General features: G+C 35.7%; 2 protein-coding genes across 2 annotated transcripts; one reads left to right on the forward strand and one right to left on the reverse strand.

Moving 5' to 3' along the window:
- Positions 1 to 992: 992 nt before the first annotated feature.
- Positions 993 to 21,790, forward strand: LOC137391804 (actin-related protein 3-like). Its single transcript, XM_068078339.1, has 10 exons — positions 993 to 1,178; positions 5,200 to 5,380; positions 5,656 to 5,766; positions 7,189 to 7,345; positions 10,576 to 10,766; positions 12,366 to 12,539; positions 15,980 to 16,072; positions 20,602 to 20,727; positions 20,937 to 21,020; positions 21,239 to 21,790. Exons 1-10 carry the CDS (start codon positions 1,135 to 1,137, stop codon positions 21,332 to 21,334), a joined length of 1,257 nt encoding a protein of 418 aa, XP_067934440.1. The 5' UTR covers positions 993 to 1,134; the 3' UTR covers positions 21,335 to 21,790.
- Positions 21,791 to 22,215: 425 nt separating this feature from the next.
- On the reverse strand, positions 22,216 to 23,407 carry LOC137391805 (homeobox protein slou-like). The gene is made up of 2 exons (XM_068078340.1): positions 23,206 to 23,407; positions 22,216 to 22,896 (listed from the first exon to the last, which is right to left on the reverse strand). The coding sequence occupies exons 1-2, from the start codon at positions 23,393 to 23,395 to the stop codon at positions 22,331 to 22,333; spliced, it is 756 nt and encodes a 251-aa protein (XP_067934441.1). The 5' UTR covers positions 23,396 to 23,407; the 3' UTR covers positions 22,216 to 22,330.
- Positions 23,408 to 23,883: the final 476 nt, after the last annotated feature.

The following is a 23,883-nucleotide window of genomic DNA, read 5'->3' on the forward strand; positions in this document are numbered from 1 at the left end:
GTCTTTAAATACCTATGTCAACCAGAACTGCTGATGAAGGATAATTATTGTCTGTTTATGCCTCCTCATCAAAATACTTGCTTAAAACTATCAGGAATATGGGCGGAGCAAAAAAACCTGTTTGACACTACTGAATCAGTCAATCAGCATATTGAATAATATTGATGAGCCATAATCTCAGTAGATTGCTGACAACAAATGTTCGCAAACAGCTGTAACCCTTACAACAAGATGAGGCTACCTCTGTAGCATACTAAAGCTTAACACACTGTATGCATACATAAAGCACTTCGTTAACTAAACTTGTTCATGAGAGTATTACAACAGCAAGTATCCCAAGTTGGCATATAAATGGTAAATTGAATCACAATGCATTAGATATTAATATATCACCAATCAGTGTAAATAATATATAATAAGATATATACAACTTATTAAAGATGTTGATAAAGATATTTTGAGGCCGTTTTTTACTTATTAATAATTCTAATAACTATGCCTGACAGTTGCAGAAAATATTCTTCCAAAGTGATAGAAACATTAATGTGACAAAAGCAAAATTCGGTCTAATTTAAGCATACTCTACAATGACAGTTTGTTAACGACTTGAAAAATCATCAGCATAGTAAACAAATTGTAATCATAGAATGTTTGCCACTAAGGTGTCGCGAAATCATTCATTTGGAGATTTATCACACCGCTGTTGAGGTCAGCATGGTGTAGGCCTGCTCCGCAAACTGAAACTATGCGCGTGATAATTTTACATTAAGTTTCGGACTATGTACATGCGTTGGTATAACCATAGACATTTAAATTTCAACACAATACATACAAAATATCATGATGGTAGACTAACAAATCTGAGCGACTCAAAAACTAGATTACATGTACTGTACATGTATTACTACAATATTTTATGAGCACTTCGACAATTTTATACATTCGAGATATCTTAATTCGGAAAGACCGGTTAACAATTACTGCTTCCGGGTTTCTGTAAGAGGAAGGAAAAGTTTGGAGTTGCATTTTTTCATATTACAAAAATAATAAGACTAGTTTTTGCCGCTCTGGTTTTTGTGAGCCACATTACGAAGGCAGAAGCGAAGCTTGTTGTTTGACCGATCGATTGCAAAGATGGCTGGTCGTATGCCTGCAGTAGTGGTTGACACTGGCACTGGGTGAGTGATTTACTGGGTTCCCTAGCAGCAAACGCCCCACGACAGCTAAGTTAATTAAGAGGTTCATATTATCAGTAGTTTTATCTGTTATTACATATTCTGTAGTTTTTTCATTTTCTGGTTTTATAAAAGTCCATTCATTAAACAGGGTGTAAACTTAAGCCTGCTAACACTAAAGGGAACTCTTGTATTAGTTCGTGTAATGAGCGTGGCTGAACGTTGGCTAAAAGACTTGTATTCGAATTACTGCTTCGTTACCTTGAGGGTGAAGTATAAAACTAATGGATGAAAAAATTAACTAACCTACTAAGTGTCGCGACGAATGGAATTATAAATATTGGCTTAGTTACGTAGAAGATGTGTACCACAGTTGTCCTTTAGCGGGATATTGCTGATGCCGGGCCGTAGTCTACACACAAAAAACAACAACAAAGGTCCACGTAGTTATGAGCAAAAACAAAAGTATCCACCCAAATATCTCACCAATCCGATGAGCAGCACACACAAAAACTAAACCAATCGACAGAGCCACCCATCATGTCAAAATAATCCAAGTTTCAAGTCATGTCTTGCACAACTCACCTTATGGTTTCACAAAACTTGTCTCAAAGTTCCTATTAATTTGAGACTGTCCGATTGCTGTTTTAAAAATAGTGGCCGCTAGCCCAACCTAACGTCCTGATTCAACATCTCAGTAACTATCGGTGCATTGCTAAGTGCTCTCAAACCTTTTAATTCCCTCTTTTAGCAATGCCCCAATATTTACTGAGATGTTGAATCACAACGTTAGGCTAGGCTAGCAACGACCATTTCTAAAACAGCAATCGGACAGTCTCAAATTAATAGGGACTTTGGGACAAGTTTTGTGAAACTATAAGGTGAGTTGTGCAAGATATGACTTGAAACTTGGAATATTTTTACATGATGGGTGGCTCTGTCGATTGGTTTAATTTTTGTGTGTGCTGCTCATCGATTTGGTGAGATATTTGGGTGGATACTTTTGTTTTTGCTCATAACTACGTAGACCTTTGTTGTTTTTTTGTGTGTAGACTACGGCCCAGCCTCGGCTTCAGCAATATCCCACTAAAGGACACCTGTGATGTGTACGCAAAACATAAGAACGCTGTGGTGGCTATGTGTGGACAAAGCTTAGCTTTAATTTATTATTATTTAGAATATGCAGTGCAGATTACCTTTGTGTGGAAACTATAGTGAAAGTAGACTATATAAAATATTTTTGTCCATCATGCTTTCAATTCACGTAAAATGTTTTTATATTAAATGTTGTCTCTGTACAAATGATCGAATAAACAAGTCCAGACTAACAGCTAGCTACATGTATAGCCATTCTTATTTGAGTTGAGAGTGTGTTCTTTTTAAGTATAGTCAAGTGGGGTAAGTGCACCATTGGGGCAAGTGCACCAGCTGTTGATATTTTATCAGCCAATCACTGCATAGCTGTCTCTGAGTTGCAGGACTATTACCCATGATCCACCACAGGAAGCTATAATCCCTGCATGCTTGATTTCAAATTTTTTGTGAAGTGAGCAACATAAACGTAAATGCACTATTTAAGTAGTTGGCTTTAAATTCAGAGGTGTGTACTGATAATTTTATAACTTTCATTTTAGTGGATATTTGTTTTGGCTAACTATTGAGTGTAACTGGTGTATATCCATAGAATACATTTTTTATTGTTTTAATCCACACAAATAATTTTGTATTATTTTAACTGGGGTGGTGCACTTGCCCCTGATAATTTTAGAGACAGGGGCAAGTGCACCTATGTAGTGCACATTAGCATTAACCTATGTGCACCTTAACATATAACAGGGGCAGGGCAAGTGCACCACCCAGCACACATGTAGTTCCCCATCAAAAGAGACAGTTCAATCTCATTTCAAGTTCTCCCAATCTCAATAGTCTTTCTTGTTATACTTTTGCGTTAGTCTATGTCAAATTTTTGGGTCACTTGAGTGAAACTGGTCACTTGAATTGCAATGGTATAGAATTGCTAATTTTTAAAATTTTAATGTTCAATACGATCAATATTTCAGTGGTGCGGTACAAACTCAAAAAAACTTTTTTTCCCATTTCTATTGGATTTTATATAATTTCGATATCAGCAATTTGGTGCATTTGCCTCTGCTTATTAACCAATGCATAACAATGGCAAAGAAGGCTAGGTGGTGCACTTACCCCTGTATATGGGGTAACTGCACCACCTAGACATACATTTTTTAGCGCTTCATATAAAGCAATGATATTTAATTAACAGTCTTCTAGTGCTGATATTCTTGCTCAGAACATTCTGGAGTTTCACAATGACCAATATTAGACTCAAATGTTTAGTTAAAGCAAAGCAGTAAGACTGCGAAATTGAATTACCCTTTTTCGATGGTGTACTTACCCCACTTGACCCTATTTTTATACATTAGAAAGACTAATCCACATCTTGGTTGCATCAACACTTCCATAAACAAGTAGCCTACCATGTTTTATATGGGCCGGCCTATGAAATGATGTTACTTGCAAGGTAACTCATATTGAGCTTAGTTGATTTTATTGGTTTTTTATTTCTATTGCTTAACCAGTGAATGTTTTGTTTTTAAATCGGGATGTGTAAATCTAATAGTTTGCCGAAAAATAAAACAAACTTCATTTCAATTTATGGACTAGTGAAACTTCATTCTTTAATGTAAAATGTTTTAAACTTCATCAACATTTTAAGGTTCTTAGGCTGATGTTACTGTATTCAGAATGTAAGATACAGTGTAAGTCTGCTACTTCATCAACATTTTAAGGTTCTTAGGCTGATGTTACTGTATTCAGAATGTAAGATACAGTGTAGGTCTACTACTTCATCAACATTTTAAGGTTCTTAGGCTGATGTTACTGTATTCAGAATGTAAGATACAGTGTAAGTCTACTACTTCATCAACATTTTAAGGTTCTTAGGCTGATGTTACTGTATTCAGAATGTAAGATACAGTGTAAGTCTACTACTTCATCAACATTTCAAGGTTCTTAGGCTGATGTTACTGTATTCAGAATGTAAGATACAGTGTAAGTCTATTACTTCATCACAATTGTGAATAGCTAAATACTAGTAGTTTTGAGTAGGCCTACATATTGAGTTTGTACTAAAAAGCACTGTGTATGAAAGGTTTAATATTTCACGTTTGCTACAGTTACATGTCAAATTGAAGCCGGATATGTCTTTTCATATTACATGCTATAAAATGTAAACGAGGATGGAGTTTCATATAGATCTTGTTTTCAGCCAAGGATGTATAGCGAGTTTTGTGACTTATACAACCCACATGTATATCTTTTTTGGAGCATTTTAAATTTTTGGTTAATACAAACCTACAAATTGCTGCTGTAATAATGTTTTCCTGTCATACTAACAAACTGGTCAATTCACATGCATAGGAGGTCCATTCAGTAAAAAAGTTCTCTCGAAGTTCAAAATATAATCATTATATTTTAATAAGGGCCATATACTTGTGTCACCTCCACACATTTTCTACATAAAATGAATGAATTGAGGTGTTTTTGTAGTTCTCTAGTGTAATATATAGTGATATTGTGCTGAATTGAGGCGGAAGTCAATAATTGTCTGTAGATACCAAAAGGTAATGATGCTCATCACAAATCTTATAAAAAAAGTTTAGTAAGTCAGTAAGGATATTTCTTCAACTTGTTTGTAGAAGTTAGAGGTTGTTTGACTGTCACTTTAGAGAATGACTATGACTAACGTGCGTCTCGACCATGTTAGTTTTGAACTTTTCTCAGTACAGTTAAATACAGGTAGCTTCATTCTTATCGCAAAGTCTATAATCCGGAGATTTAGTGCTATATGCAATATTATACGGTCTTCTGCATTGCATACTACAAGTAGCGCATCCGAAACACACTGAATAAGATTTAGGTAATTTACTTATAATTCAATGATTTTTATAAGGATAGACAATCGGAACAATTGTTAATTCTTGCTATTGATTGACTGGTACTTTAGATATACGAAACTGGGCTATGCCGGCAATTCCGAGCCACAACACATTATGCCCTCTGCCATCGCCATCAAAGAGTCGAGCAGTGTGGGCGAACAGGCCTCGCGGCGACTTGGCAGTGGTATTGAAGATCTCAACTTTTACATAGGAGACGAGGCACTCTCTGCCAAGGGTTATGCTGTCAAGGTCAGTTGTACTTTCTGTAGTTTGTTCATTTTGCTGTGTACAGTGATTGGAAACGCCTCAATGGAATGCTTAGTCACTCACCTGACACTCTTATCACTATGATGCTTCAATGGATAACAGCAAATATTGAGCTGATAGTATGGCCATGGCCTGGTGCTATAACTAGCATGCATAGTACTAGCAGTTGTATTGTTTACTAGCGCTCATAACAGCCTCCGCAAGCCTTGTTCTGCGAAATAGATAATGCACTCTGATAATTGTTCATGGGTTTTTAGTGGCCAATTCGACATGGCATCATTAATGACTGGGATCTTATGGAACGATTCTATGAACAGATTATCTTCAAATACCTTCGGTGTGAGCCAGAGGATCACTACTTCCTGTTGGTATGTAAAGTGTAGGTGCTGTTATTATGAATATCTGAATAAAATATCTGAGATTTTTATGACATACATTCTAGCAGCTAGTCCCTTCAGTTTTACAGTACCTTTAGTTTGACAAAATGAATGTTGCTGAAGAAACTATAAAACTGTTGTGTGACCAGTTAAGGTTTTGATATGCATAATTTTAGGTAGCGGAAGGATGAGCCTAGGTAGAGAAGAGATGAGAATAGATAGAGAGTAGATGAGAATAGGTAGAGAGTAGATGAGAATAGATAGAGAGTAGATGAGAATAGGTAGAGATTAGATGAGAATAGGTAGAGAGTAGATGAGAATAGGTAGAGAGTAGATGAGAATAGGTAGAGAGTAGATGAGAATAGGTAGAGAGTAGATGAGAATAGATAGAGAGTAGATGAGAATAGGTAGAGAGTAGATGAGAATAGGTAGAGAGTAGATGAGAATAGGTAGAGAGTAGATGAGAATAGATAGAGAGTAGATGAGAATAGGTAGAGAGTAGATGAGAATAGGTAGAGAGTAGATGAGAATAGGTAGAGAGTAGATGAGAATAGGTAGAGAGTAGATGAGAATAGATAGAGAGTAGATGAGAATAGGTAGAGAGTAGATGAGAATAGATAGAGAGTAGATGAGAATAGGTAGAGAGTAGATGAGAATAGATAGAGAGTAGATGAGAATAGGTAGAGAGTAGATGAGAATAGGTAGAGAGTAGATGAGAATAGGTAGAGAGTAGATGAGAATAGGTAGAGAGTAGATGAGAATAGGTAGAGAGTAGATGAGAATAGGTAGAGAGTAGATGAGAATAGGTAGAGAGTAGATGAGAATAGATAGAGAGTAGATGAGAATAGATAGAGAGTAGATGAGAATAGATAGAGAGTAGATGAGAATAGGTAGAGAGTAGATGAGAATAGGTAGAGAGTAGATGAGAATAGGTAGAGAGTAGATGAGAATAGCTAGAGAGTAGATGAAAATAGTTAGAGAGTAGTTGACTCCATGTTCTGTCGAACTTGATAAGTGGAAAGTAAAAGTGTTATCTTTATAATTATCCCTCTAGAGCAGTCGTCAATCGATGCTAACAAGTAATAAACTTATGTCTGCGTTTAAACAAAGTCAGTTTAAAGAACTGCCACTAGGATGCTGACACCTTTGAAAACTGACATGTGATCAACTACTACTTGACTAAATGAAATGTGGTCACAGAGATAGCTTCTGTTCTGGGTAGGGGACTCCATACTCTTTGTGATTACTTATTTACGGGAATGTTTATTGTGATTATTATTTGTAATGTTCTGTTTTATTTGCAGTTTCAATGTGTTTTGTCATACATTTCAGAAAATAGTTCTATTTATTGGCAGTTGCTGTCAACTGTAGTTAGATTGTGTTCTAAAATAACTTTCTTTTATCACCTCTTAGACCGAACCACCCCTTAACACTCCAGAAAACAGAGAGTATACAGCTGAGATTATGTTCGAGTCATTCAATGTACCAGGACTCTACATAGCCGTGCAAGCAGTCCTTGCCTTGGCAGCATCCTGGGCAAGTAAGAAGGCAGGGGAGAGAACTCTCACTGGTGAGGCTATTACAAGTTAATTGCTTTACTTTAGCCAATGGAGTGTGTTTGTTAGTATTTTGAGTGGAGTGAGATTACTTTATCAACTTCGCTCAAAAGAGCCTCGGGAAAGTTTTTTTGTTTGAAGTAAAATCGTTTAATAAATATTAAATTACTAGCAGAATTCCCGGCGTTGCACGGGTATTAAAAATCAGCTTATAAACAATGACAAGTAATTTAGTTGCTTGCCACTTGCCATTAGCCTGGCACAATGCCAATGGCTATTTTGAGTAAGCTAGTAAACTTAGTAATAAAAGCCATGAGAGCAAGCAGAAAACGATGTTGTGCCATAACAGAGAGTGGTAGCGTATTTTCACCCACATAGTGACATATATCGCCCAATGAATCCATCAATCTTGCGTAGCTTAATTGGTAAGATATTTGCCTAGCGAATGGGAGGTTCCGAAATCAAATCTTCTGCGATACGGATTTTTCATTCCAATATCTTAATTGTCTTTGGACAAACCCAAGGACACACAAACTTTGAAATTTATATATAGAGTCAAACATGGATAACTCGCCCTCGGATAGCTCGAACACATGGTTAACTCGAATGGTTTTGTTTGGTCCATTCCCACACAATGATAAATTGCTTCAGATAACTCGACCTCAATTTCGTTAACTCGAACAGTTTTTTGCTCAATGGCTACCGAGACGATTGTTATCGCTTTAGAATATCACTTTAGAATATCACTTTATTCCGAGCTATAGTGATAAACCTCAACTTTTACTAGTTCGTAGGAGTCGTTATTACCATCATCGGCAAAAAAATTTTGTCAACAACTTTTCTAAAGGTTTGGTGAAGTTTGATTTTTACCAAACATCCGCTTAGCGATGGTCCTTCAAAAGCAAGGAAAAGCAATGTTACCTTCGCATGAACTTTAAAAAAATCGGCAAAATTGATCTTGGTTAAAACGCTCAAAAGAAAAAAATATCTTTTCTTTTGAGCATTTCAACAGCGATTAAGTTTTGCCAATTTTAATCTGAAAATGTCCTGGCAGTCACATCGCATAAAACAACAAACAAATCTCAAGTGATAGAAAAAAATCTATACTTTCTGATAAAAAAATTTTAAACTATACATTAGAAGCATTTAATTTGAAACAAGCCATTCATGTTTTTGATTTATATTATAGTTTGTATATGTACATGTAATAATATCTACTAATAAATACATGGACTTATGACAGTGCTCTGATAACTCGAACACTTTCACTCGGTCCCGTGAAGTTTGAGTTATCCATGTCTGACTGTATATAGATGGGAACGCGTGATATTTTGTGACAAAGATGCTCTTTACACAATCAAACGTTTACATCCAAATTTTATTTCTTCCATTATCTGCTTCGTGTGTTAAAACTTGAAGGTTTACTTGCAACAAAATTCACATTACAGTTATTTGGTATCAAAAGATTCACCATGTCTTACTCTGTTGTGTTGTAGGTGCAAAATATATGGGAATGTGATTACAAGCTCTTAAAAGCTCAAAAACGAACGATTAATTGCAGTCATTACAAAAGCTCCCCAAGCTAGGATCTTTTTATTTTGCTGACGTACTCAAGCCAACTTAGTTAGTGTTTTGACACGTGATGTTATCACGTGAATTGAAAGGCCATTAAAAGGTTCAATATAAAACATCTTGTAGCACTAGTTTATGGCAAACATTTTGGGTTCTACCGGAAAGCTCGTATTAAATATAGATGCTCGCTATGTTACAGTTTTGTTTTGGCTTGGTCTAAGCCATCTAGTCGTAATCTGATCATGTGACCTATACTTCTTGCCAAACAGCGTGAACAATTTCTGCAGCATTTTTCGGCTATCACATATGACCAACAGGCTCATCATATTTATTAGAGGATGATATGCATTCCTTCAAGCTGAAATTAAAAAATTAAACAAATTTTTACAGTAGGTTTTTAGATATCAGTGCTCAAAGTGACAGCATTACAATGATGATGAAATAGACGCGTAAGGACAATAGACAAGGTCTTATTGAATGCGTGAAGTATATTCGTGAAAATATTTTAACAAATGAGGTTGCATGAAAGTGTAAACAGAAGCCATCTCGTTCAACTACGTCCCATTTGAGCCATTTTGGAAATGAATTCCAATCTATGGCGCTTTCACGATGGTTGCGATTGACTGTTCATTTTTGAGCTTTTAAGAGCTTGTAACCACATTTCCACATATTTGGCCCCCCACAACACAGCGGAGTAAAACATGGTGAATCCTTTCACACCGAATAACTGTAATGTGAAATTTGTTGCAAGTAAACCTTTAAAGCGAATATTTCTAGAAGCATACGTTGTAATTCATACACTTTGTTTCTCAGTCCACCAGTCTGTGATAGTTCCTTATAGATGAATACTGCAGGTAATTAATCATACATGCTATGTAAAACCATGTAACAAAAGGGTAGTAATAGAGATACATAGTGTAACTTACTATAACCTAAAAATGGTAAAATTTAACATAATAGTTGATATATTTATATTATTTTTATACCAGCTTTATTACTTTTGTTTACAACACTCTGTTTCAAAAAACTTCAAACATTGTAAGCTTGGAAATAACATCGGGTGTAAGCTGTCAACATAAGCCGGCTATGAAAGTCAAGAGTTGTACAAAATGGCATCGGTTTAAATTTACCGCACATTTCATTATGATAATCACAAAAGTTAATGAGTTGAGACTCTACTTCTCGTACTGAAACACGATTGGTATCCTGCATGTACAGATGTGTAAGTCTAATGTTACAAATAATAAGTCGTTAGTGAGAGGAAATTGATGCACGGTTATAATATCAAAAGATGGTATCTACTACAGAGGGCAGGAGGGAGAGGAGACATCTATGCTGTTATAATATCATAAGATAGTATCTATTACAGAGGACAGGAGTTAGCCCAAGTGCTTGAGTGACATTTTAGATACATCATAGCAGCTTTTATTAATTTGCCCTCATTTCTTATTGTAATATCTGTTGTAATGATGAAGAATTCACATTAATGGCAATCGTCTTTGAGTCATCTCATTGAAGTTAGTTTAATTGTATTTACATTTTATCTCAGAGGAGACAACTCCATAACATTTAACAAATTTTCTTTCTCCAAAGCGACAACTATGCAGTACACATTAATCTTAGAATCTAGCTTCTTAATATTTAATATCATCCATAACATTTTATCATGCAGGCACTGTCATAGACTCTGGAGATGGAGTAACCCACGTCATACCCGTAGCCGAAGGCTATGTTATTGGTAGCTGTATCAAGCACATTCCTATTGCTGGCAGAGACATTACTTACTTTATTCAAGGCCTGCTGAAAGAGAGAGAGCCTTCCATCCCAGCTGAGCAGTCTCTCGAGACAGCTAAGGCTATCAAGGTCGGTTCTGAGTTGCTAACAAGTGGCGTTATTTTGAGGCTCAACTATTTTTGATAAACCTGGTTTGGTAGAGTGGATATTCTGAGGCTACATGTTCTAAGGCTACATTGGATATAGGTTTAGTTAGTCTGTCTTGACAAACTGTTGCGTTTTGCGGAGTTGTGCCCCGTCGAGCGGGCGAGCAACAACAGCTTGTCACAAGACGTACTGCACCTGATGCATCAGCTGCACTTATAGGGAGTTGTTCTCTTTCGTCTACGCGGCTTGGCTGCGATGTTATGTCGGTCGCTCCATTGGTAATCATAACGGATTTCACGCAAAAATTCATGTAGAAGGATTAAGATAAGAACGTTTAACTAGCGACCCGTCACTGCAGTAAACTTTAGTAGAATTTGAGAACTTAGGCTACAACAGCAACTAAACATGTCGTTATTTGTGCGCTCAGTCAGTCAGTTTTATTTCCATTTTTGTATCAGTCAGTTTTATTTGTTCTTATTGATTTTATTTTCAGTTTATTTTATTCTCAAGTTCTACTAAAGTTAATCAGAGAAACTGGTCTTTGGTTAAACGTTGTAATCTTGTTTTTTTTTCTACATAAATTTTTGCGGGAAATCCGTTATGATTACCAATGGAGCGACCGACATAACATCGCAGCCAAGACGCATAGGCGGAAGAGAACAACTCCTTATAAGTGCAGCTGATGCATCAGGTGCAGTACGTCTTGTGACAAGCTGTTGTTGCTCGCCCGCTCGACGGGGTACAACTCCGCAAAACAACAGTTTGTCAAGACAGGCTAGGGTTTAGTGTGTCCCATATAAGAAATGAAATGAACCTGGTGATCTTTAATGATTGGTTAAGGATCGAAATTAGCAATGGAGCAAATAGTTTATAGCAATATTATTTCCAATGATCTGCTGTAAAAATATCTAAATATTCACCGTGTATCAAACTGCCAGCCTTTTGCTTTTATATCTAGCAATAACCTCTGTATTTCTGTTACAAAACATAAATTTTTCGCTTTTTCATTTTCATACAATTAGTTGCTTAAATTAAGAAGCATGTTGTATGTCGAATGAATTGCATGCTGATTGTAAAGGGAGATTTGACTGTATTTTGTACTGGATAAGATGGAGCTCGTTAAAAAAGATGCCTCCGTGTAACCAGTAGCAAGCAGTTGATAGAAATATAATAAGTCTCTCATCACCTGGTGACATAAATATTGTGCGGTTTAACGCCGGTTTTTAAATAAAATGGTTGTTGAGAGATGCTAATCTTAAACCTGTTTTCTTCCTTTTTGCTGTTTGAATCAGTTGCCTCCTCTAAACATTTGTACTTGCAAATATTTGGAGTGTTTGTTGTACTGCGACTGCTGCTTCCCATGTCGAGCTCGTGCCTGAAACATCAAGTTGGTCCTTAAGCTCATTTAAAGCTTAAAAGTTTTTTCTGGTCTCTGCTCATCATTCCAAGACTTCTGGTTATGCCTTGCTTATGCTTGACACGCTCACTTGAGGTTTGCCAAGAAAAGCTGTTGCTTTCGTGGTTCTAACAGGCATTTTACTTGTTCTGTTATCATTTGACACGCTTTTCTGGTGCTTGCAGGAGCGATACTGCTATGTCTGCTCTGACATTGTCAAGGAGTTCAATAAATACGACACGGATCCTAGCAAGTGGATAAAGGTTTACAACTCCGTCAACTCTATTACCAAGAAACCTTTCTCCGTGGATGTTGGTTATGAGCGTTTTATGGCGCCGGAGATCTTCTTTCACCCCGAGGTCAGTGCTGATGGGCATGTTTTATGATAGAGTCATTGTCAGCCTCTTTACCAGCTTATATCTATCTAACGAATTATACAACTATAGTAATTGTATAATTATTAAACAATTATAATTAATGCGTACAGTGCACCCTCGAGATACGATGTTAATCCGTTCCAAGGCTGGCATCGTATGGTGAAATAATCGTATGTCCGGGTATAGAAACCATTGTAATTATACAATGAAAAAAAATGATGATAATCGTCCAAAATTTTATAAAAATTTTGTACATATTGAAAATTAGTAACAAAATAGTATGTTAACTTTAGTAACTATAGTTACCTACAGTAGCTGCATTGTATTAAGTGCACCTAGTGATTATAATCTGCAATACTGTAAAAATGTAATCTGTGTACCAAATGCAGATCGTACGGTAAAAAGTTCTTACCTTCAAAAGGTACGCATAAGATAAACTTTGAATTCACTTCAAATAAGTTTAGCTTGCCAAACTCACCCTTAAAACTAAGTTTTTGTATGTATTTTAAACTATTTTATTGAATTTCAACTTTTTATCACGAAATTTTGTCCTTCATAAGTTTCTGTCTTCTTTTACATTATAAAATTTAGCGTGTCTGGTTGAAACCTTTTTCAACCAGAATTCAATAAGAAAGGCCGAGCGATGCAGTTATCGAAAGCGGCCTCTGACACACCTGACCATTTAATGGCTACCGAAAAGAAAAATGAAATTTTATTTACTATTCAGGACGTACATACCTTTGGAGTAACGTGACTTTAGCTGGTATATTGTAGCGAATAAAGCAGAGAGGAGGCAGAAACGTATCAATGCTAATTATGTTGCTGTACACTTGACGATTAATTTTATCCGCAATAATATGGAATTTTTAGCAGGCTAAAGAAAGTTGTCTAGTCCTGTCCAATTCTTCTTCTGGTTTAAAAGAAAAAAATTCTGGTGCAATGCAGAAAACTGCTAGCTAGCTAGAGCTTGTAGAAGGATCCAGCGAAGGTGCTACAGTAGTTTTTTTGTATGAAATGTGCACAAGAATCAATGTAATCATACGTAAAAAGTTTGTACGTATTTATACCCTAGAGGAAAGGGCTTTAACAAGTTACAAAAAGTAATGTAAATCCGTCAACTATCTTGAGTAGCTAGTTATATGAGTTACATACATACGATGAATTGTATTCACGTAGGAGATAACAAGCCCACCTGCAAAGACATGGTTAAACAAGAAAATAAAACAAAATCAAAAGGAAACAAATAAAATATGAAAAACATGCCACACAAGAGATAAATAATATATATTACACTTGCATAGTTTTAATGTACCAGTCCAAATCAGTAAATTAAACACTTAAAATATTTCTGCCAATGTGGGGTTTTCTGTATTTTCTACTTCCTCGCCTTTACTAAATGGTTGCTCCTTTTGAATGCTGATCATGTGCATGACTTAACTCCTTCAAATCTTCAGTCGTAAGCTCTTTCTTGTGCTTGCTTTAATGGAGTTCTTGTTTTAATAATAATTGCAAATGCTGATTGGTTGCGATCATATTCCTTGACAATGTTAATAATACGAGTGCCTTCTTCTTATTTACGACATCCAACTTTGTTGATAGAAATCATTTTTCCTTCATTTTGTAACGTTTGTATCGGTCTCAGATTCCATAGTTAACGAATTAAATGTAGATACTTGTAGTTATATATGTATGCTGACTTAAAAGTTCATAGTAAAAGATATTATAACGCTACAAATGAATATTTGCTCTCGCTTATGTATTTTACATGAAATTTTCCACGCGGAATGCTGACATGTGAGAAGTCGATCATCGTGTCTCTTCTAAACGTTCTGAAAATGTTTTCGGCAAACTATATTTCGGTGTATATTTAATTTCGACGTGCGTTATGAGCACATCGGCCGCCAAATTTTAACTCGGGCGAAACTTTTCTCAAAATCAATTGGTGAAATAAAATTCGTATAGCGGGGTGAAGATATCAAAATGTTTGACTTCGTAAGGTGAAAAAATCGTATATCAGGGTAATCGTATCTCGAGGGTGGTGTATAAGGTGTCACAACCTCTCTCATAACATTTGCAACTTGGTGTAACAGACAAATAATTCTTAGTTGTTCTTATGTACAACTGGATCATGATGCTGAGTCTAAAGTTATAAATTTGTTCTGGGATGAAAGAACTTTGGTAAGTTAGACTATCTATTAGTATGATCTTGGGACACTCAGCTAAGTTTAGTGGTGACTTTATGTCTCCTATCAATTAGTAGTTTTCATGCATCATTTTTCTCTGAACAATTAGCTTTAGTCAAATTGTGAGATATGAGTAGGTGTATTTATACTAGTAGTTTGATCAAGGCTGACCAATTTATCCCCAAGGAGAAAAACCAGTGTAGATGCATCAAGGACTGATTGAGTCAGCTGATTGCATCGCTCAGGCTCAGTTGTTTTTTAATAAAATAAACCTATGTTGTTGTGTTTTTCACGCATGGAAACCAGCATTTTATGGTGTAGACAAACCATCATCTTATGGTATAGGTATACAAACCATCTTATGGTATATACAACCATCACCTTATAGTATATACAAACCATCATCTTATGGTATATACAAACCATCATCTTATGGTATATACAAACCATCATCTTATGGTATATACAAACCATCATCTTATGGTATATACAAACCATCTTCTTATAGTATATACAAACCATCACCTTATGGTATATACAAACCATCATCTTATGGTATATACAAACCATCTTCTTATAGTATATACAAACCATCACCTTATGGTATATACAAACCATCATCTTATGGTATATACAAACCATCATCTTATGGTATATACAAACCATCATCTTATGGTATATACAAACCATCATCTTATGGTATATACAACCATCATCTTATGGTATATACAAACCATCATCTTATAGTATATACAAACCATCATCTTATGGTATATACAACCTTTCATTATGCTACTCTTCATTTATTTGACGAACAGCCAAATATTTCTGAGATTGCATTTTTAAAAGATGGTTTGCTCAATTCAATTGTTTGTGGAATTTGTATACATGCAAATCACATCAGGTAAAATCATAACATGTACATCCTTAAGTTGGTTTAGCCATTATTATAGAACTAAGACTAGTTCAAGTTTGTGTTGTTCCGTGGTTTGATTCATGGTTTGAATGATTATGTTGGTTTAAATAGTAAAGTTGAATAAAAAGCATGTCATATATAATATTCGTATTCTTTATTTCATAAAAAGACTCGAGGTTGTAAGATATACAAATTGGTAAAAAGACTCGAGGTTGTAAGATATACAAATTGGTTTGATGGAGTAAAAGCTCATCTAGGAAAATGTCAAGCTCTACATATATATTCTCCCAGGTATTTCACAGTTGTAAATCGATCTTTTGTAGTTTTCCAACCCAGACTTCTCTACGTCGATCCATGAAACGGTTGACACGGTTATCCAGAATTGTCCTATCGATGTGAGGAGAGGCCTGTATAAGGTAAGCGATGTGGTGCGGTTTATGGTCACAATGCTTGCATGTGATAAAATAAATAGTTGTACCTCTGGAGCTTTAGGCTGGTCGTAAACTATTCTCTGCAAAACTACCAAAATCTGCAGCATACTTGAATTTTGAAGGTGCATTCATTTGTGTTATGGTGATTTTTATAGGAGACCACTTTGTGAAATACTAAAATATTGTCTGAGTTGAATAATAAAATGATTAAAACCTCATGAAAAACTAAAAAAGTTGCTGAAGGCTTAGCACTGACCCGTTAGCATGACCAAGTCTATACAAGATAGCTAATCCATGACATCATCGGCTTCTTCTTTCTTCCAACTAACTCCCCAACTGCCTTTTTTCATTCAATGTTTCAAACAAAATAAGAGTGAGCTATTGCCTGTGAACCTTTTAGGTTGTAAATGAACTTGCTGTTTCTTTAAGGCTACATAGATGAAGGTCATTCGCAAAAATTGTTTTGGTCGTATCTTTTTGTTGCAGCATTTTTCTTATCGTTTAAAAAGATTTGAATACAAGTCGTGTTAGTCGTTATTTTTAGGTAAAGCAACTCCGTAAATCAAACGTTTTAAAGATAGGCTTTAGTTTTTCTCACAAACAGGCGCATAATCAGTGCATATACACAATGGCTAATCTAATGTATGTAAAATGGAGTGGTGGTGAGTCTACTTTATGCTTGTTCATTTTTTGCTTTTTGTACTAGACCATAATTGGGGAGGGCGGTTCACTTTCCATTAAACTATCTAATATATCTCATGCATAAGATTCATTGTTTATGCAATGAATATAACCGGAAGATGCAATCATTTTCTGAATCATTGCCAACTCAAGTGTTCAATTTACTCTTTCACAGCCAAATAAAATGACATACAGTTGTCATGCTTTGGAGAGGAAGCAATTCCAAATTTTATATAATTTATTTAAAGTTTATTACCACTTTGAAGCCTGGGCCCGAGTTACATGTAACTCGGAAATATGTTTTTCCACCTGATCTTACGCCCGAGTAAACTCGTATTCATAGTTTCTCTTTGTTTTTACGTACTTCCAGTTTGTGGAAGATTACAAAATTTTGGTGGCTTTGTGTGATATAGGATTCTAATGTAATTCCAAAGTTTCAAGTCGATAGAACTATTGATTCTTGAGATATAGCAAAAATACCGATGACACTTTTATCTGAACGAGAAATAAAAAATGGCTGCCAACAGAATGCTAGTTCTTATTGCACTTCCATACTTCTGCTTTAGGTAGAATTCCGAACTTTTGATCATATCTCAAAAGTTTCAAGTTGATGGGGGTATTATTTTTTGAAATATGCCAAAACAAAGAGGGCACGTTAAACAGACAAAGAAATAAAAAATGGCTGACGATAGAACATCTGTTTTTTTTTGTTCTTCCGGTTTACGTCGGATTACGACTTTGACTGCTTTGTACTGGCAATGTTTTCAGCACAATGGAAAAGTTTCAAGTTGATTAAGCTATTAGTTCTGGAGATATTGCCGAAATACGGAGGGCACTTTGTAATCAACCGAGAAATGATACATAGCTGCCGTCAGAACATCAGTTTCTAATGACATATTGATTGAATTTCTTTGTAATGAAGATAAAAACTAGGCAAGCTAACTAAAAAATCAAACGAAAAAGCTTATTCTTGCCAACACGAGCTTTACACTAAAACTATTTGTTCTATTCATAAAATATACATGCTTTATCAGGTTCAGCTTTTACCAACCATTATGTTTCTTTATACCTCTAAAACTTCACCTTTGAAAGTGGGGAAAAAACTATTTGCTATATTTAATTTCTGTTTTTTGATTGAGTTGTGCTTAGAGCTTCAATATGGTATTCAGTTCAAAAGGAGTTATGCTACCCTGAGTACTTTCACAGTAGATTGGAAATTGTTAATACGGTGTAGGATCAAGGAGCCTGCTTGTGTATACAAGATTAGGCTTCAAAGTATTAACTCAGTTTATGATAAGCTGATAGTTGTCTTTCCGTGCTCAAAAAGGTGACAACTTCTCAAACTGTTTGTTGACTGGGATAAATAATTTCTTTTTCTTCAAAATATTACCACAAAGGTTCTAATTAAGACTGAGTGAATACAAGGCTATCTCTGCAGGCCTCTACTAATTGTACATGCCTGACTGTAAACTATTGTAAATTGTGTGCTCTTTTAATTATTAGAGGTTCTATTGAAGTATTTGTTAAACTTTTTTGTCAAGCTTTTCTTACTGTACTGAATGTGTAAATGGTAATTTTGTTTCTTTTACTTTTATCAAGTCATATTTATTATTTATTCGCTGGCCTAATCTGATAAAGCAAGCAGATAAAATTAATGCTTGGATAATCTTCTTTTCTGCACTAATGAGGCACTGCTACTTGTCATATCTTTTAAAATTAATTATCAAGTGTGAGGTGTTAAGATTTTTGCTTTGTAGTTGGGTTAGTAATTTGCTAATTAAAATGTTTAGCTTCTTTTTAAAAAGTTTTTTCCTGTTAAAATTGTGTTTAAATAACCGACATTTGGAGAAAATGTTTTTTATTCTATTGAAACATTGCTAGTTTCTACTGTGACATAATTTAGACATTATATTCCCATAATAAGAAAAATATTGGTGATTTGAGTTTATTAATAAAAGCTTATTAAGCAATTACACTGAAAAGTGTGTAGCGTCTATGTTTAGCATATATGCATAAAAAGTAAACATCAAAAAGAAATATGAAGAGATGGAAATTAAACAAATAAGAGTGTAAATAAATGGAACGCGCAGTATAACTGCATGTTCCATTGACTATTAATTCCTGTATAGATCTCGTCTGTCAGCGATATTAAGGCGGAAAAAAGAGCCCCGATAATTATATCATAGACTGGCTGATGAATTTGACACAGATATTATTTATTTTGAAGATATACTATGCATTGGTATTTAGTGGAATTTAATTTTAGTTAATTAGAACATATTTTTAACACAATCATCAAAAATCAACATGTCAGATTTGCATGTTTGAATAGTCTGAGAATGTTGAATGTTGACGGAGAGAGAGTGTTAGGCTTGTTTTACTAGGAAATAATGAATGTTTTGTTTTATTTATCTGCCAGCTTAAAACGAACATGACAGCTTACAACTCTCATCTCGAGGAATTATAGCTATACCTTTTGCTGTATAAAAAGTCTACAAATCAACTAACTGGTGTAAAGCTATACTGGCTCAAACCCGCTTACAACTTCAGTCACTGCAGACAACTTCAGATAGGAAAGACAACTTCAGTGTTTAACTATACCGTTTAAAGTACTCGTACGTGTACCATATTATAATTCATTTTTAAGAATTTTTATCGATGATTTAATGATAGCTTTTGCTGTTACAAGTCTTGACTTGTCAAAATGAAGCTATCCGTCGCTTTGGTTGCTACAATAATTTTAAAGATTATAAAACCGTTAAAAAATTATTACTTGTGTTGTCGTTATTCCAGTCAAACTGTCTCTCTCTGAATTTATCTGCTGTATTATTGCACTTATATTTGCTTTGTTTTGTCTGTGGTTTTGTTTAATCTCATAAGAGCATGAGCAAAGAACTTTAGACGTGACCATTTTATGTTATTTGCATTCAGCTTTCTACCAAATATATTCATCACACTTATGAACGTGATAGCAGTACATTGCGCGCTTGATCGTCAGCTCTTAGTTGTTTTACTAAATCACTCTATGCTGGTAGTACAAACATTAGCTAAAATTTTGAAATTTACTATTTAATAAAATACAACGGTTGATACCACATGGCCAGTCATAACATGGTATCAGAGTACAATGGTGAATCTCATTAAACTTCATTCTCCAACAATTCTACAGCTTTTGTTACTTTATTCATTTTGTTAACTTTATTAACTTACGCCATTAACCATTTGTCTGTCAGCATACTCTGTTAGTTCATTAAATTTGGGAAATTTTAAGTTTAAATTTAAACCTTAGCTTAACTAAGTTCATTGAATCAGCTGGTTGTTGTAACTCTGTATTGGGTCTGTATATCTCAACAACAGTCTCAACAACGGTCTCTTAGATTTATACTGAGGCTCAGTAACATGATTTTGACATAGCCTCAGGTTTTATTAACTTTGAAATTGAAGCGCTTTCTTATGATTCTTTTTTAATTAAAGGAAGTTGGTTCTGGTTGTTGTATACACATCATAGATGTGGTGCTATCTTTATTCTGTTGATAGTTTTATGGTCTTGTGCTGGTTTGGTTTGAATAACCAACCGCATTAGAATGATTTACAAATAGGAAACTATTAAATCCTTAGGTATGATGAATTATATATGCATGTACTCTTATGTACATGTTTAGTAGTCATGGTAACAAATACGCTCCTCACATTTTCCTCACTTTCATTCCCTACTTGGCAGTTAATAGCAGGTTCTACAACTAAGAAAAGTGCTATGAGTTCATACTGTCAGGTCTCTGTTGACCAGCCACTCTTTGTGGTAGAGTCTAAGTTTGTCTAATCCGGTGTTCTAGAATGTTGTCCTTTCTGGAGGATCAACCATGTTCAAGGATTTTGGTAGAAAGCTGCAGAGAGGAGTTCAGAAGCTCGTTGACAGCAGGTTGAAGGTGACAGAACAGCTGAGTGGAGGCAATCTCAAGGTTAGTATATCTGAGGATCTTGATAGCATCGCTGTTCTTTCCACACATGTGGGGATATTGTTATTTCCTAGCTGCATTGTAAAGCTAGCTGCAATACTGTATCTCCATATATATGTGTGGTAACTTTGCCATCGTTGCTTCACATGTGACCATGCTGTTGCTTTTCCTGTATAATGTAGAAGTCCCCTTCATATCTTTATTGTTTGTAGCCGACACCCATAGATGTAAATGTCGTCTCCCACCCTATGCAGAGGTACTCGGTCTGGTTTGGGGGCAGCATGCTTGCTTCTATGGTGAGTCATCTTCTCCTTTTTACAAGCACTCAGGTTTAGAAATAAGATTCCATCACGGTCGCTAGCTTCAAGCTTCTTCATTTTCAATAGTACATACGGCTACGGCGCATCACTTCTGCTATGTACTAGCATGCTTGGTTAGAACTGTTTCACAGTACATATATATTATTACATGTGCCATTGTTTCTCCAAGATGACTTTGTGGTTGGATATTGTAGCCGGAGTTCTATCAAGTTTGTCACACTAAGAAGGATTATGAAGAGTTTGGCCCAAGCATCTGTCGTCACAACCCAGTTTTTGGCGCCATGTCGTGAAGGAGCCACGCGAAGGGGTATTCACTATCACTCCCTTTCCCCACCTTGATAGATAACTCTCTTCCATATGCTTTTTTATATTATTTTCTAAGAATGTTTCAAATTGCTAATCAATGTTCCAGAAGCTGAAACTGACTATAGCACTTTTATCTTTAATAATAATGCCTTCAGAATTGAAACCTCTAGGTTAGACTGTGTTATAAACCATATTTAGCAAGAGAGAAGGCTGAGTTTCACATTAGACACAAACGCTCTGGCAGTCTTGTTTGATTTGGTCGGTCAGCCTGGTTGGTTTACCGGCAGCAACAGTTTTAACTATAAACCATTCATTTATTGCTCAGCCTAATCTGACCAGACTAACTAGTGAAATAAAGGCAGTCGATATTTCTCTGTGATTTACTCAACTCTCTTACTACCTTGCTTATAAATTATGCAATAAACATATGAGAGACATTTTTCTATTAGGAATTGAAGTATGCACGAGTGTTTGCTTTCCAATTCTCTTTCTAAGTGTTTGAGGATGATTTATTCATACCTTTCCTATTCCCATAGTTGCATTTTTTGTGATTTGTCTCCATGATGCCCTAGCAGTATGTTTGTTTTGTTAAACTCGGTGTATTCTAGTTGGAGTGAGAAATTGGTAAGAGGTCCCTTTGGAATACATAATAATCAGGGTGACACATCTGTAATCAGGTAATATGATATTTCATTAACTCTCATTACTGCTATCTGCGGGAGCATGATTTCCTAATAGCCATTTCTTTTTGTGACAATTTGTGAGACTGCCTGGAGCTCTGATGGTCGTAACGTTAATGAATCGAATACCTCGAGGCTGTTATATTAGTGCTTAGCAAATTCAACAGCATTATTGACATAGCAGATGAGAGGATGAGATTTTATTGGTCTACGTAAGCAAACAGCAATCATAAAAAATATAACAGTTGCAGCTGCTAGATTTATTTACAAAAAAGAATAAATAAAAATGCTTTGTTAGCGCTATAAGTGTGCTTGTAAAAAGTGTGCGTACGGATTGTAAGCCTGAGGAAGGGCATTGGGTGGTAGACCTGCAGTTAATAGTGGCAGAGCAGCAGAGTATCTCTGGGAAACAGCTGTGTTGTTCTGCATGATATGATTGTATAGTAGAGCTTGATTGGATATGGCTGCTGAGACTGCTGCCGGTGAAAAACTTGGCATGGCACCGATTGTGATTGTCGGGGAATTCACATCTAAACCTGGGTTTTGTTTTTTCCATTTAGTTCTCCGGTTCTGGAACCATATCTTGACTTGCGTCTCTGTCAAACTCAAACTGAGTGCCAGATTCAGTCGTTCACATACTGATAAATATCGTGTTGTCTTAAATTTATTTTCTAGTGATACCAATTGTTCGTATGTGAAAGCTGTGCGAGCTCGTCGCGATTTGGAGGATTTGCTGCTGTCGCTTGAGCGGGATCTATTTGTGGATTTGCAATTTATTCGGCCGTCTTTAATTTCACTGCTGTCCATATCAGACTCGTAGTCTGTTAGATAGACGGTTTCTTCTGTTTTTGACCCATCTTCACAGTCTGTAGAAGAAATGGTAACATATGAAAGATTATAGGAAGTTTGATGTTTTATATGCGATAAAAAAAGATACAACATTATGGTGCAATTTTTGCTGAGTTGCTATTCTGTTGCAACAAGAATATTAAAAAGTGCAAAATAAAATTCATTAAGTTTACAGATGACATCTTGAACCTTACATCATGGTTTAACTGAACGAGCTGTGTGGAGCATTCATTTAATGGCTTTGTTGATTTATTCATAACACGAAATATTTTTAGTCGCTAAATTGCAATAAACCATACCATTATCATTTATGAAAAATAACTTACCGGATAGCTCGTGTTCTGAAGGTTCTGGAGAGTGGAAGGAGTCGGGGTTGTTCGTTTCTTGAGAGTACATTCTCCCATTGAACTTTGTAGGATTTAATATATCAACGACGCTAAAGGCTGTGTGTCTTCTTTCTTCTTTATGTGTAGGAGAAGGGGTGGTACCCACCCGCTCTTCGGTAGCCTGTGTCATAGCGGTAGGTGTTCACACTCGGACGGAATTCCGTGAAATGATGTATTGCACTCGCTTTCTATGAGTATATATCAGCGCTGATCATGGCAGTAGATAGTGTATCAGTTTGTTCATCAATTCTATCCTCACTGCTAATTGGTCAATTCATTTAATGACAGTGAGTCAGCCAGCAAGCCGCTGTACCGAGACTATCTTGCGTTACGGGATACCAATGGTTAGAGGTGTTGCTTCTAATTAGGGTTATACCACATCAAAGTCAAATGGCCATTTATCCAATAAGTCTCAACAAAACAGTTTGACCGCAACGACCATCGTATTGTCATGGCGAGAGTGTTTCTTAATTCCTTCATGTAGTCATGTAGGTTTGCAACATATGGCATGGCTTACCAGCTAAAACTCGCTCGTCGGTTTTCATCACCTTGTTTTTATTTAGCTCCTCATTGCAAGCAATTAATGTAATTGAATGATGTTTTCTTCATGTGGTTTTT

This window comes from Watersipora subatra, chromosome 3, assembly GCF_963576615.1.
Source record: "Watersipora subatra chromosome 3, tzWatSuba1.1, whole genome shotgun sequence".
Lineage (NCBI taxonomy): Eukaryota > Metazoa > Bryozoa > Gymnolaemata > Cheilostomatida > Watersiporidae > Watersipora > Watersipora subatra.

What these genes read in the sequence shown, in the direction of transcription:
- LOC137391804 (XM_068078339.1), top strand. Translation starts at nt 1,135, where the DNA reads ATGGCTGGTCGTATGCCTGCAGTAGTGGTTGACACTGGCACTGG. An exon ending in AGGGGAGAGAACTCTCACTG is followed by an intron (nt 7,346 to 10,575) that starts GTGAGGCTATTA and finishes TTTATCATGCAG; the next exon opens with GCACTGTCATAGACTCTGGA. An exon ending in AGATCTTCTTTCACCCCGAG is followed by an intron (nt 12,540 to 15,979) that starts GTCAGTGCTGAT and finishes GATCTTTTGTAG; the next exon opens with TTTTCCAACCCAGACTTCTC.
- LOC137391805 (XM_068078340.1), bottom strand. Translation starts at nt 23,395, where the DNA reads ATGACACAGGCTACCGAAGAGCGGGTGGGTACCACCCCTTCTCCTACA. An exon ending in TTCAGAACACGAGCTATCCG is followed by an intron (nt 22,897 to 23,205) that starts GTAAGTTATTTT and finishes TTTCTTCTACAG; the next exon opens with ACTGTGAAGATGGGTCAAAA.